We start from the raw sequence: 16,406 nt of genomic DNA, 5'->3' as shown, positions 1-16,406 counted from the left end.
CACTACTAAAGAATGAATGAGTCAACCAGGCAATTAGAGAAGAAATTTAAAAATATATGGAAACAAAGGAAAATGAAAATACAACAATCTAAATGCTTTGGGATGCAGTGAAGGCAGTCCTGAGAGGAAAATACATTGCAATCCAGGCCTATCTCAAGAAACAAGAAAAATCCCAAATACAAAATCTAACAGCACACCTAAAGGAAATAGAGGCAGAACAGCAAAGACACCCTAAACCCAGCAGAAGAAGAGAAATAATAAAGATCAGAGCAGAAAAAAACAATATAGAATCTTAAAAATACTGTAGAGCAGATCAATGAAACCAAGAGTTGGTTTTTTGAAAAAATAAAAAAAAAAATTGATAAACATCTAGCCAGGTTTCTCAAAAAAAAAAAAAAGGGAGATGACCCAAATAGATAAAATAATGAATGAAAATGGAATTATTACAACCAATCCCTCAGAAATACAAGCAATTACCAGGGAATACTATGAAAAATTATATGCCAACAAACTGGACAACCTGGAAGAAATGGATAAATTCATAACACCCACACACTTCCAAAACTCAATCAGGAGCAAATAGAAACCTTGAACAGACCCATAACCAGCGAAGAAATTAAATCAGTTCTCAAAAACCTCCCAACAAATAAGAGTCCAGGACCAGATGGCTTCCCAGGGGAGTTCTACCAGACATTTAAAGCAGAGATAATACCTATCTTTCTCAAGCTATTCCAAGAAATAGAAAGGGAAGGAAAACTTCCAGACTCATTCTATGAAGCCAGCATTCCTTTGATTCCTAAACCAGAGACCCAGTAAAAAAAGAGAACTATAAGCCAATATCCCTGATGAATATGGATGCAAAAATTCTCAGTAAGATACTAGCAAATCGAATTCAACAGCATATAAAAAGAATTATTCACCATGATCAAGTGGGATTCATTCCCGGGATACAGGGCTGGTTCAACATTGGCAAATCAATCAATGTGATACATCACCTTAATAAAAGAAAAGATAAGAACCAAATGATCCTGTCAATCGATACAAAAAAAGGCATTTGACAAAATTCAGCATCCTTTCTTAATAAAAACCCTTGAGAAAGTTGGGATAGAAGGAACATACTTAAAGATCATAAAAGCCATTTATGAAAAGCCCACAGCTAACATCATCCTCCATGGGGAAAAACTGAGAGCTTTCCCCCTGAGATCAAGAACACGACAGGGATGTCCACTCTCACTGCTGTTGTTTAACATAGTGTTGGAAGTTCTAGCATCAGCAATCAGACAACAAAAGGAAATCAAAGACATAAAAATTATAAAAGATGAATTCAAGCTTTCACTTTTTGCAGATGACATAATATTATACATGGAGAACCCGACAGACTCCACCAAAAGTCTGCTAGAACTGATACATGAATTCAGCAAAGTTGCAGGATACAAAATCAATGTACAGAAATCAGTTGCATTCTTATACACTAATAATGAAGCAACAGAAAGACAAATAAAGAAACTAATCCCATTCACAACTGCACCAAGAAGTATAAAATACCTAGGAATAAATCTAACCAAAGATGTACAAGATCTGTATGCTGAAAACTACATAAAGCTTACGAAGGAAATTGAAGAAGATATAAAGAAATGGAAAAACATTCCGTGCTCATGGATTGGAAGAATAAATATTGTCAAAATGTCAATAGTACCAAAGCTATCTACACATTCAATGCAATCCCAATCAAAATTGCACGAGCATTCTTCTCGAAGCTAGAACAAGCAATCCTAGAATTCATATGGAACCACAAAAGGCCTCGAATAGCCAAAGTAATTTTGAAGAAGAAGACCAAAGCAGGAGGCATCACAATCCCAGACGTTAGCCTCTATTACAAAGCTGTAATCATCAAGACAGTATGGTATTGGCACAAAAACAGACACATAGACCAATGGAATAGAATAGAAACCCCAGAACTAGACCCACAAATGTATGGCCAACTCATCTTTGACAAAGCAGGAAAGAATATCCAATGGAAAAAAGACAGTCTCTTTAACAAATGGTGCTGGGAGAATTGGACAGCAACATGCAGAAGGTTGAAACTAGACCACTTTCTCACACCATTCACAAAAGTAAACTCAAAATGGATAAAGGACCTGAATGTGAGATAGGAAACCATCAAAACCCTAGAGGAGAAAGCAGGAAAAGACCTCTCTGACCTCAGTCGTAGCAATCTCTTACTCAACACATCCCCAAAGGCAAGGGAATTAAAAGCAAAAATGAACTACTGGGACCTCATCAAGATAAAAAGCTTCTGCACAGCAAAGGAAACAACCAACAAAACTAAAAGGCAACCAATGGAATGGGAAAAGATATTTGCAAATGACATATCGGACAAAGGGCTAGTATCCAAAATCTATAAAGAGCTCACCAAACTCCACACCCAAAAAAACAAATAACCCAGTGAAGAAATGAGCAGAAAACATGAATAGACACTTCTCTAAAGAAGACATCCAGATGGCCAACAGGCACATGAAAAGATGCTCAACGTCGCTCCTTATCAGGGAAATACAAATCAAAACGACACTCAGATATCACCTCACACCAGTCAGAGTGGCCAAAATGAACAAATCAGGGGACTCTAGATGCTGGAGAGGATGTGGAGAAACTGGGACCCTCTTGCACTGTTGGGGGGAATGCAAATTGGTGCAGCCACTCTGGAAAACAGTGTGGAGGTTCCTCAAAAAATTAAAAATAGACCTACCCTATGACCCAGCAGTAGCACTGCTAGGAATTTACCCAAGGGATACAGGAGTGCTGATATATAGGGGCACTTGTACCCCAAGGTTTATAGCAGCACTCTCAACAATAGCCAAATTATGGAAAGAGCCTAAATGTCCATCAACTGATGAATGGATAAAGAAATTGTGGTGTATATACACAACGGAGTACTACATGGCAATGAGAAAGAATGAAATATGGCCCTTTGTAGCAATGTGGATGGAACTGGAGAGTGTTATGCTAAGTGAAATAAGCCATACAGAGACAGACAGATACCATATGTTTTCACTCTTATGTGGATCCTGAGAAACTTAACAGAAATCCATGGGGGTGGGGAAGGGAAAAAAAAGAGGTTAGAGAGGGAGAGAGCCAAAGCATAAGAGACTCTTAAAAACTGAGAACAAACTGAGGGTTGAGGGGCATGGGAGGGAGAGGGGGGTGGGTGATGGGTATTGAGGAGGGCATCTTTTTGGATGAGCACTGGGTGTTGTATGGAAACCAATTTGACAATAAATTTCATATATTGAAAAAAATAAAATAAAATAAAGTAAACTTTAAAAAAATAAATTAAAATAAAATAAAATAAAGACTGTATCAAGAGATGAAGAAGGGCATTAAATCATAATTAAGGGGTCTATCCACCAAGAAGACCTAATAATCGTAAACATTTATGCACCAAATGTGAAAGCACACAAATATATAATCAATTAATCACAAACATAAAGGAACTCATTGATAGTAATACCATAATGGTAGAAGACTTCAACACCCCACTCATAGCAATGGACAGATCATCTAATCAAAAAATCAACAAGGAAACAATGGCTTTGAATGACACACTGGACTAGACGGACTTAACATATATTCAGAACATTTCATCCTAAAGCAGCAGAATACACATTCTTCTCCAGTGCACATAAAATGCTCTCCAGAATAGATCACATACTGCAACAGAAATCAACCTTCAACAAATACAAAAAGACTAAGATCATACTGTGCATATTTTCAGACCACAATGCTATGAAACTCCAAATCAACCACAAGAAAAAATTTGGAAAGGTAACAAATATTTGGAGACTGAAAAACATCTTCCTAAAGAATGAATGGACTAACCAAGAAGTTAAAGAGGAAATTAAAAAGTATATGGAAGCCCATGAAAATGATAACACCACAACCCAAAACCTCTGGGATGCAGCAAAGGTGGTCATAAGAGGAAGTATATAGCAATCCAGGCCTTACTAAAGAAGGAAGAAAGATCTCAGATACACAACCTAACCTTATGCCTTAAAGAGCTGGAAAAGGAACAGCAAATAAAACCCCAAACCAGCAATAGACAGGAAATAATAAAGATTAGAGCAGAAATTAATGCTATCGAAACAAACAAACAAAAAAAAAATAGTAGAACAGATCAATGAAACCAGAAGCTGGTTCTTTGAAAGAATAAACAATATGATAAACCACTAGCCAGTGACAGTTTGATCAAAAACAAAAAGGTAAGGACCCAAATAAGTAAAATCAAGAATGAAAGAAGAATGATCACAACCAACCAACACAGCAGAAATAAAAACAATAATAAGAGAATATTATGAGCAATTATATGCCAATAAAATGAGCAACCTGGAAGAAATGGACAAATTCCTAGAAACATTTACACTACCAAAACTTAAACAGGAAGAAATAGAAAATTTGAACAGACCCATAACCAGTAAGGAAATCAAATTAGTAATCAAAAATCTGCCAAAAAACAAGAGTCCAGGGCCAGATGGATTTCCAGGGGAATTCTACCAAACATTTAAGGAAGAGTTAACACCTATTCTCTTAAAGCTGTTCCAAAAAATAGAAATGGAAGGAAAACTTCTAAACTCTTTCTATGAAGCCAGCATGACCTTGATTCCAAAACCAGAGACCCCACTAAAAAGGAAAACTATAGACCAATTTTCCTGATGAACATGGATGCAAAAATTCTCAACAAGATATTAGCCAACTGGATCCTACAATACATTAAAAAAATTATTCACCATAACCAAGTGGGATTTATACCTGAGATGCAGGGCTGGTTCAGTAGCGGCAGAACAATTAACGTGATTCATCACATCAATAAAAGAAAGGGCAAGAACCATATGATCCTCTCATTAGATGCAGAGAAAGCATTCAACAAAATACAACATCCTTTCTTGATAAAAACCATCAAGAAAGTAGGGATAGAAGCAGTATACCTTGAGATCATAAAAGCCATATATGAACGACCCAACGCTAATATCATCCTCAATGGGGAAAAACTGAGAGCTTTCCCCCTAAGGTCAGGAACAAAACAGGGATGTCCACTCTTGCCACTGTTATTTAACATAGTATTGGAAGTCTTAGCCTCAGCAATCAGACAACACAAAGAAATAAAAGGCATCAAATCAGCCAGGAAGAGGTCAAACTTTCACTCTTCGCAGATGACATGATGCTCTATTTGGAAAACCCTAAATATTCCACCAAAAAACTGCTAGAACTGATTCATGAATTCAGCAAAGTTGCAGGCTATAAAACCAACGCACAGAAATAGGTTGCATTCCTATACACCAGCAATGAAGCAACATAAAGAGAAATCAAGGAATCAATCCCATTTATAGTTGCACCAAAAACCATAAAATACCTAGGAATAAATCTAACTAAAGAGGTGAAAAATCTAGACACTGAAAACTGTAGAAAGCTTATTAAAGAAATTGAAGAAGACACAAAATTGAAAAAAGATTCCATACTCCTGGATAGGAAGAAAAAATACTGTTAAAATGTTGATACTACTCAAAGCAATCTACATATTCAATGCAATCCCTATCAAAATAACACCAGCATTCTTCACAGAGCTAGAACAAATAATCCTAAAATTTGTATGGAACCAGAAAAGACCCCGAATAGCCAAAGCAATCTTGAAAAAGAAAACCAAAGCAGGAGGCATCACAACCCCAGACTTCAAGCTATACCTCAAAGCTGTAATCATCAAGACAGTATGTTATTGGCACAAAAACAGACACTCAGATCAACGGAACAGAATAGAGAACCCAGAAATGGACCCACAAATGTATGGCCAACTAATCTTTGAAAAAGCATGAAATAATAACCAATGGAATAAAGACAGTCTCTTCAGCAAGTGGTGCTGGGAAAACTGGACAGCAACATGCAGAAAAATGAACCTGGACCACTTTCTTACACCATACACAAAAATAAACTCAAAATGGATGAAAGACCTCAATGTAAGACAGGAAGCCATCAAAATGTTTGAGGAGAAAGCAGGCAAAAACCTCTTTGATCTTGGCCACAGCAACTTCTTACTCAACACTTCTCCTGAGGCAAGGGAAACAAAAGCAAAAATGAACTACTGGGACCTCATCAAAATAAAAAGCCTCTGCACAGCAAAGGAAACAATCAGCAAAACTAAAAGGCAACCAACAAAATGGGAGAAGATATTTGCAAATGACATATCAGATAAAGGGTTCATATCCAAAATCTATAAAGAACTTATCAAATTCAACACCCCCCCTCAAAAAATAATCCAGTGAAGAAATGGGCTAAAGACATGAACAGACACTTCTCCAAAGAAGACATTCAGATGGCCAACCGACACATGAAAAAATGCTCAACATCACTCATCATCAGGGAAATACAAATCAAAACCACAAGGCGATACCACCTCACACCAGTCAGAATGGCTTAAATTAACAACTCAGGCAACAACAGATGTTGGCGAGGATTAGGAGAAAGAGGATCTCTTTTGTATTGTTGGTGGCAATGCAAGCTGGTGCAGCCACTCTGGAAAACAGTATGGAGGTTCTTCAAAAAACTAAAATAGAACTACCCTACGACCCAGCAATTGCACTACTAGGGATTTATCCAAGGGATACAGGTGTGCTGTTTCAAAGGGCCACATGCACCCCCATGTTTATAGCAGCATATCAACAATAGCCAAAGTATGGAAAGATTGTTGAGAACTGAGAACAAACTAAGGGTTGATGGGGGGTGGGAGGGAGGAGAGGGTGGGTGATGGGTATTGAGGAGGGCACCTTTTGGGATGAGCACTGGGTGTTGTATGGAAACCAATTTGACAATAAATTTCATATAAAAAAAAAAGTATGGAAAGAGCCCAAATTTCCATAGAGATGGATGAATGTATAAAGAAAATGTGGTATATATATATATATATATATATATATATATATATATATACACACACACACACACACACAATGTAACTAGAGGGTATTATGCTAAGCGAAATTAGAGAAAGACAAAAATCATATGACTTCACTCATATGAGGACTTTAAGAGACAAAACAGATGAACATAAGGGTAGGGAACAAAAATAATATAAAAACAGGGAGGTGGAAAAAACATAAGAGACTCACAAATATGGAGGACAAATAGAGGGTTACTGGAGGGGGTGTGTGAGGGGGGATGGGCTAAATGGGTAAGGGGCACTAAGGAATTTACTCCTGAAATCATTGTTGCACTATATGCTAACTAATTTGTATGTAAATTAAAATAAAATAATAAAATAAATAACATAAAATAAAATAACATAAAATAAAATTAAATAAATGTAAATGTAAAAAGCAACTTAGCATAGTCATCAACAACTGAGAAGTTCAAAGAAAACATTGATTTTTCTGCCCCACCCTCTACTCCATAATTGGGTAAAATGTTATGAAACTAACTGCAAAACTTGGTGTTTTCTAACATAATTTCAATCATAAATTCTCTTTGCTATAAGCATAAACTATGCACTGACTGTGCAATATTAACCAATCTTTGTATCCTAATGCCCCATAATGTCTTATGAAATCATAATAGGGAGTTTTATAGATGAACTAATAGAAGAGTAAACCTTTTCAAATATAAATGTCAAATTTATGTAATGACATACATGGGATTGTTCCCAACCTTTGTGATCAAGCGGATGAACAGAGTGCATACTGTAAGTTCAAGATTCAGGCATTCTGTTTTCAAAGAAAGTGACAGGGCTGTTGTGATGGGTATTCATTCTCTGATGCCTCCAGAGGACTGAAGACAGAAAGGGCCAGACATCTGCAATAGGCTAGGCATGAAAGGTTTAACTGAGAAGCATTTTAAGTCAATTGCTCCTCCTCTTTTTCTTCAGATTGACTGAAGCCTATTGATTCCCATCATTGATTGTCTTCTGGTTCAGGATAAGATGGGAAAAGGAAAAGATATTTCATGTATCTCATTATGATCTTTGCATCCCTCACACTGTAATTTGTTATACAAGTCCAGGTAGTATGAGAATGTAATCAACCACTGCAGGGCATTTAAAATTCTAGTGTATACTAAGAATACTGATAATTTTATGCTAGCAAACAGATCTAATCCCTATTCCCCTCACCTCTACCCAAAAAGATTTCAATGAGTAAGTTGTTTTGGAGGACACTATTTACCATACCTGCCATTCAGAATATTCTTCCAACAAAACACAAGAATGGGACTTAAAGTGGGTTGTTACTCTGTTTTCAAAGCTAGAGGATCTCTTGTTTCTTGACCACACTGTGTCAAAAAGAGATTGAAAGGTAGGAATCACCATAACTCAGAGTATCTGTTTAGAACCTTGAGATGAATGCTTACATTCTTAGCTTATACTAAGGAATCCTCTCTCACTCTATTCCAATTTTCTTCCCTATGGGGGAAGAATAGGAAAAGTTATTCATGCATCAACCAGATATTATTGAGCATCTATTATGTGTCAAATACTATGGAATAGCAGGGGGAATAAAAAGGAAAAATATCCTGGCCTCCATTAAAAAATGTATTCTAGAAGAGAGGCAGAGAATAAAAACTTCAAGAGAAATAGTGTGAAGGAGAAGACAAAACCAGAGAAAGTAGATAAGAGGTATCAGAGAACGTTTATAATATTTTGACAAGAAAGGCCTCATTGAGAAGCTATCGTATGGATAAGATCTAAAGTAGGCAAAGGAAAAAACAATATGGACTTTTGAGATAATATTATTCTAGGCAGCAGATTGGCAATAACAAAGGCCCTGATGAAGAAATTATCTGATCTATTCAAAGAAGACCAGTTATGCCTGGGGTAGAGTGAACAAGGAGTAGAGTATCATGAGATGAAGTTAGAGAGTTAACAGGGCTCTTAATCACGTAAGAGTTTGTTGGTTATTAAGGACTTTAATAACCTTTGTTTTAAGTTAAATAAAGAGCCAATGGGTTTTGTGAGCATAAGGGTAAGATCTGACTATATTTTAATGGGATTGCTTTGGCTACTCTTTTGAGGATAGACTTGGCTGAGTTTGAAGGGGAACAAAGGCATAAACAGAGAGACTAGTTAGGAGGCTATTTTAATCAGTGATATGCGGTGATATGCTTGAAGTATAAGTGGAGATGGAGAGGAGTGGTCAGATACTGGATATAGTCTGAAGGAAAACCAATAGGTTTCCTTAATAAAATATTCATCACGGAAGAACAAGAGGACTCAAGATTTCTGAGATTTTTGAATAAAATACCTGGGCAAAAGGAGTTAGGAAACTAAATGAAATAGGAAAGAAGTAGGTCAGGGGCTTATATCTGCCATAGCAAGTTTGAAATGTCTTTTAAAGATGTAAAGTAAGAAGTTGGAGTTCAGAAGAGGTATCCTGGCTGAAGATAAACATCAGAAAATCAAGAAGTTAAGAGTGGATATAATTCTAAGAGGGGGAGGAAAGAAAAATTCCGATCAGGCACTTAAAATTTTAGGTGTTTATATCTTATGTGCAAAATGTATTAATCTTGAGATTTCCTCTCTGAACATTATTGAAACAACTGCTAGTTAATTAATATATGTTTGTTAATTAAAAATAAAGATGATTGGCACATTTAAACTAAAGATGGGACGCATAACAGTTCAGATGAAAAAACTCACCAATCGCTTTAAACCCTCACTCTAATGTTACTGTAGGTATTTAACACATATGAATGCATAATCTATAAGCACAGACACAATTTTGAGATCAATAAACAAATGTCATTGTACATATATATAAAGTAATGCAACTTTTATTACTACTGTCATGATTATATCATCAGGCTATTGCTTCATTGCTTTCAGTGTCCACCTATACAAAATATTGATTGTGGAGAATATCCTAAAAAGCCGTATTAAAAATGGCTAGCTTTCTGTGAACCAAAGAAGGGAAGCTTGATTTTAAATACAGAAAGAAAAAAAAAAAAGGAGAGGAAAGAAAAAGATATCCCTGGTTTCAACTGCAAAATGGTAAAATGTTAAGAATATGAAACAAAAGATCTCTACATTTTTAGTCATTTGTATACTTGCATAGGTTACCACATATCATTACCTAATGTAATAATCGGATATATGTGAATTACGAAAATGTGTTTCACAGTAGAAAATTCTATTTCTTGTGGGAATTCTATTATAGATTACATAGCAAATTTTCTAAAAAATAGGGTGGTTAATGATGTAGCTATCTGTGAAGTAAATAAAATAGAAGACATAATTCATAGTATTATTAACTAAACACTCCATTTAAGCCAAACAAAGCCATAAAAATGGATTGAAATCCTTTACACTGTATCTAACATAGCTTATCAAGATATTTAAGCTTTTTTTGTTCTTCAATGTAATAACCATTACATTTATTTTTCAAGTTGTATAGCATTAGAACAGATTCCTGAATATAAAATCATATAGTAAAAGACATACTATTAATATATGCTCATTGATTTTCAGCTTAATGTCCTTGACTATTTTATCCCAACCAAAAATATACTTGAAAGTAAAATATTTAAGCATGTTGTGATTAAAATAGGAAAAAAAAAAAGGAAGCCAAAACAAACCAGTCAATACACTTTGAATTAAAAGTGGCAGGAATATTTAAATAAAACTGGTCACAATTACAACACTGAGATATGACAGAGAAGCTAGTTGGGAGTCCCAGCCAAGAGCCTTGGCAACCATGACCTGACGTGACTATATCTTAATTGGGAACTGCTTTTCTGTGCCTTTGGTAGTTATACTGAATGGACTTTGAATAGGCAGAGTACATTTTATTTAGAGAATTGGAACCTGAAAGGCTACGAATAAAAATACACATGCACGCATACCTCCAGAATACAACCATCACTACTATCATTAAAAGCTGATTTAAAAAGCAACATTCAATTTTTTAGTCTGGAACGTCTGAGAGAAAATAGGAATCAATCTACACTTTTAATGATGAGAACCATGTGACAGTTTGGATGGAAAAGGAAATGGGGGGGGGGGGGTGCTGTAGTAGGGATGGGCAGAAAAATGTCCTGAGAGGACAGGGCCCTAAATGATAGGAGAGGTAACATAATCTGAATTTGACTGGAGGACTTGGAAAGATATTCAGTGAGATCTGGAATTCAAGAGATTGCCACTGAGGAGTCTAAGAGAGGGACTGGTTAATCATTCTAGTATGTGAGAAAACTGAACTAGCAACTAGAAGACGTAGTATTCACAATAAATTTAAAAGGACACACATAGGGAAACAGAGAGGGATGCACTAAAAATACCCAGGGAAGAAAACAAAAGCCTTGAAAACTAAGATGGCAACAGCAGCACAGAAGAATTGGCATATCCACAATTTATAAATGTAGAGTCAAAGAGATGACTATGTCTCTAAAGGAAAGTGAATTTAAAAAGCAAGGGAAAGTATTAGAATAGTAAATATAAATCATTGTTCCAGTAATTTATAACAAATGTAGAAAATTAAGCTGATAGTTGCAAAAGGCTCCTGGGAGGCTTCTAAGGGTCTGGGGTTTTCCTGGCCTTAATTTTCAGAATGTATGAACTCACTGGAAAATGTTCATGCTCTTCCTTGATTTTTGCTGTAGCCAATCCTCTGGGATCAATGAATAATCAGTTTTATTATCACTTCTGCAAAGTGGCAAAATACATAAGTTTTTTAAAGAGCTGTTCTTGTGGGGCGCCTGGGTGGCGCAGTCGGTTAAGCGTCCGACTTCAGCCAGGTCACGATCTCGCGGTCCGTGAGTTCGAGCCCCGCGTCGGGCTCTGGGCTGATGGCTCAGAACCTGGAGCCTGTTTCCGATTCTGTGTCTCCCTCTCTCTCTGCCCCTCCCCCGTTCATGCTCTGTCTCTCTCTGTCCCAAAAAATAAATAAACGTTGAAAAGAGCTGTTCTTGTAAAAAACTGCCTGCCTTGGGGCACTTGGGTGGCTCAGTCGGTTCAGTGAGCATCAGATTTTGACTCAGGTCATGAAATCATGGCTCATAGGTTTAAGCCCCACATGGAGCTTGCTGCTGTCAGCACAGAGCCCACTTTGGATATTCTTCTTCTTCTTCTTCTTCTTCTTCTTCTTCTTCTTCTTCTTCTTCTCTCTCTCTCTCTCTCTCTCTATCTCTCTCTGCTCCTTCCCCACTTTCTCTCTCAAAAACAAATAAATCTTTCTAAAAAATTAAAAAATGAAAATAAAAAATTGCCTGCTTTATTTACAGTAGGTTTTATTTTTTCTTTAAAAGCACAGTGTCGGGAACTTTCCAAAACGCTTGGTGAAAAGCGGAGGAGCAGCTGCCGGGGGAGCTGCGCCCAGCAATGCGCTCCTTCTGCTCCCCCACACCAGCCTCAGCCCCTTCACCAGCTGTAGAAAACAGTGAAAGAAACTACTTACTGTGATGTTTTGGGAGGTCAAACCCAATGCCACCCAGGAAGAATTGAAAAAGGCTTACAGGAAATTGGCTTTGAAGTACCACCCTGACAAGAATCCAAATGAAGGAGAGAAGTTTAAACAGATTTCTCAAGCTTTTGAAGTGCTATCTGATGTGAAGAAAAGGGAATTGTATGACAAAGGAGGAGAACAGGCAATTAAAGAAAGTGGAGAAGGTGGTGGTTTTGGCTCCCCCCATGGACATCTTTGTTATGTTTTTGGGGGAAGGAGGAAGGATGCAGAGAGAAAGGAGAGGTAAAAATGTTGTGCATCAGTTCTCTGTAACCTTAGAAGATTTATATAATGGTGCAACAAGAAAACTAGCTCTGCAAAAGAATGTGATTTGCAACAAATGTGAAGGCCGAGGTGGTAAGAAAGGAGCGGTAGAATGTTGTCCCAATTGCAGAGGTACTGGAATGCAAATAAGAATTCATCAGATAGGACCTGGAATGGTTCAGCAAATTCAAAGTGTGTGCATGGAGTGCCATGGCCATGGGGAACGGATCAATCCTAAAGATAGATGTAAAAGCTGCAATGGAAGGAAGATAGTTCAAGAAAAGATTCTAGAAGTTCATATTGACAAAGGCATGAAAGATGGCCAGAAGATAACATTCCATGGTGAAGGAGACCAAGAACCTGGACTGGAACCAGGAGTTATTATCGTTGTTTTAGATCAGAAGGACCATGTTGTTTTTACTAGGCGAGGAGAGGATCTTTTCATGTGTATGGACATACAGCTGGTTGAAGCACTGTGCAGCTTTCAAAAGCCAATATCTACTCTTTTTTTTTTAAAATTTTTTTTTTCAACGTTTATTTATTTGTGGGACAGAGAGAAACAGAGCATGAACGGGGGAGGGGCAGAGAGAGAGGGAGACACAGAATCGGAAACAGGCTCCAGGCTCTGAGCCATCAGCCCAGAGCCCGACGCGGGGCTCGAACTCACGGACCGTGAGATCGTGACCTGGCTGAAGTCGGACGCTTAACCGACTGCGCCACCCAGGCGCCCCGCCAATATCTACTCTTAACAACAGAGCCATTGTCATTACCTCTCATCCAGGTCAGATTGTCAAGCATGGAAATATCAAGTGGGTGCTGAATAAAGGTATGCCAATTTATCGTAGACCATATGAAAAGGGTTGCCTAGTCATCGAATTTAAGGTAAACTTTCCTGAGAATGGCTTTCTCTCTCCTAATAAACTCTCTTTGCTGGAAAAACTCCTACCTGAGAGGAAGGAAGTAGAAGAGACTGATGAAATGGACCAGGTAGAACTGGTGGACTTTGATCCAAATCAGGAAAGACTGCGCCATTACAACAGAGCATGTGAGGATGATGAACATCACTCTCGGGGAGGTCAGACCTCTTAATGGGGCCAGTGAATAACATTGCTGGTACATGCAGTAGTGAACGAGTGAAGGACTATAATCATAGCTCACTACTTGCTACTATTTTTGTTTTAATATTCAACTATAGTAGTGTTTTAAAAGTTAAATGAAGAATAAAAAATATAAAAGCTCTGAAAAAAAATAAAATAAAAAAATAAAAGCACAGTATCTACCATAGTTGTGAACCTCACCTCCTTATTCCCCTCTTATCACTCATTCACTCACACACACACACACACACACACACACACACACACACACACACACACACAGAAAACAAAATTAAAGTTGATGGGCATAGATTTGAATCTATAGTCTTAAGGATTAGTAGAGATAACTGCTCACTGAAAAAATTATAACCCGCCATAGTTAAATTTAGTAGCTTAGAAAATATGAAAAATGGATAGGGGTCCAAAAAGAACAAAATTAAATAACCATGAAAGTTGCCTATTAGCTTTAATAGAAGGGTAATCACTTAAATGACTTCCTTACAATTGGAGGCATTTGCACCTGACAAATTACTAACTTTCTCCAGAGAAAAATACAAGTATTATTTGCAATCCATGGGCAAAAGAAAACAAAAAACTCTTGGTTGAACACCAACTGTATCTTAGATTAATTTTAAAATGCATGTAGGTGTAGATCACTTAGTAAATAGAGCAGACAACTCACAGTGGATGAAGGAATGGGCTTCAAATCAGTAGTCTCAGGTGTATGTTCAAGCTCTGCCCTTCTAGCTAAGTCAATTTGAGTAATTTCTTTGTCAGGTATAAAATGACAATAATCTTATCTACTAGCACTGTTTTTTACAAAAGAGCAGATGATTAAATTAGACCATGCATGAGAAAATTCTGATACGTTCTAATACAGATTCTGAATGGACTTAATCTTCCCAAATTTCACAGGTGTAGGTAGAGAAAATCCATCAATATTAATCTATAAAGTTAACTCATATATTTAACTCATTACTTAGGCACTGAGAAAAAAATGACTGAAGGGTTGTTTTGTTGTTTTTTGTTTGTTTTTAATTTTTTACTGTTCATTTTTGAGAGAGAGAGAGAGAGAGAGAAAGTGATACAGAGCATGAGTGGGGGAGGGGCAGAGAGAGAGGGAGACACAGAATCCTAAGTAGGCTCTGGGCTCTGAGCTGTCAGCACAGAGCCCAGCTTGGGGCTCGAACTCATGAATTGCAAGATCCATGACCCGAGCCAAAATTGGACACCTAACCGACTGAGCCACCGAAGCTCCCCTGTTTTGGTTTTTTAAATAAAAGAATAAAAAAGAATACAAGAGAAGTAATAAAAAAGAAGCAAACAAATATCTAACTAGTATATGTACTTACAGTTACACTAAAATTTTAACAATCAAATATGCTTTTTTAAAATATGAGGAAAAAAAACCCTATAACATAAAATATACTCATGGAAGAAATTTTAATTTAAGACCTGTTATGGTTGGTTGCTCCCTATTTTCTACTAAACCAGATTAAAACTCTTTGGCCACCCTTCAAGGTGTTTTACCAGCTTGTATCTTCTTTCATCTAACCAAAATATGCTTTCTTCCAGATGAGTCAGACACATGCACTATAAACTCCAACTGATTTCTGCTCTCTTACATGCTTCTGCCATTTTTCTTCCAGGAGAATATTCTGTCCTTCTTTATCAATAGCTTCTCCCACCTTTATTCTTATCTGATGATTCCCATAATATTCTGTGGATTAATTAATTCACCATTGTCTCTGTTCCAATGAACATAAGACAGTAGGGCTACAAGGCAGATGAAGCTTTGCCTCTCACTGAAGATATGGATGACTCCAGCTTTAGAGAAGCATTCATTGCTAAACATGGACTAAGAGACAGAGAAATCAGCTGAAATCAGTACGCTAAATAAGGAAGGCTTAGGATCAGATGCAGATAATGAAATCCAGGGTTGAAAATGAGACCAGGGATCATGATATATAGAAGGTCCAACTCCAAATTAATAACCAGGATCAGGTGGATATTCAGTAATTGGCCAATTAAGGAGATGTTTACAAGAATGTTCATGGCCACATTACTTGTAATTAGTAAAAATCTGGAAATAATACCCAAAAAGCATATGAAAGAGAACTCAAATCCTTTGTTATCAGAAAAAAATGTCAAAACACAATGAGATATCAACATATATCAGTAAAATAGTTATAATGAAGAGGACTAACAATATCAATTTTTAGCACAGTTAAAAACTAGAACTCTGATACTTTGCTTGTAAGAGTATTGGAAAACAGTTTAGTAGTATCTACTAAACTTGAACATATATCTCCCTTATGAATCAGCATATTTTCACCAAGACACATACATGAATGTTCATAGCAGTTTATTCATAATAACCAAAAACTAAAAAAACAAACATGAATGAATGTCTTTCAACACAATTGTGGTATATTTATATAATGGACTACTATTATATTATTACTATTACTATTATTATTATACTATTACTCAAACTAAAAAAAGAATTAACTACCAAATACCTATATAACAATATGGATAAATCTCAGAAATAGTATGTTAAGTGAAAGAGACGAGGCAC

At 36.7% G+C, this 16,406-nt stretch overlaps 2 protein-coding genes across 3 annotated transcripts in view; one reads left to right on the top strand and one right to left on the bottom strand.

The window, feature by feature from the left end:
- The window catches only part of LOC112848374 (dnaJ homolog subfamily A member 1-like), a 90,134-nt gene extending 76,317 nt beyond the window's left edge, over nt 1–13,817 (top strand). Inside the window, 4 exon segments of the mRNA XM_086720224.1 lie at nt 12,393–12,431; nt 12,433–12,645; nt 12,647–13,260; nt 13,574–13,817. Of these exon segments, the coding sequence (XP_086576350.1) occupies nt 12,393–12,431; nt 12,433–12,645; nt 12,647–13,260; nt 13,574–13,817 (1,110 nt within the window).
- Nucleotides 1–16,406, bottom strand: part of SPAG16 (sperm associated antigen 16) — a 1,014,588-nt gene that overhangs the window by 735,837 nt on the left and 262,345 nt on the right. The window lies entirely within an intron of this gene.

Source organism: Puma concolor, chromosome C1 (genome assembly GCF_028749965.1).
Source record: "Puma concolor isolate L17-30 chromosome C1, mPumCon1.1.hap2, whole genome shotgun sequence".
Taxonomy (NCBI): Eukaryota; Metazoa; Chordata; class Mammalia; order Carnivora; family Felidae; genus Puma; species Puma concolor.
Note: the sequence above shows the minus strand (reverse complement) of the source record. Positions and strands in the feature narration are given on the sequence as shown.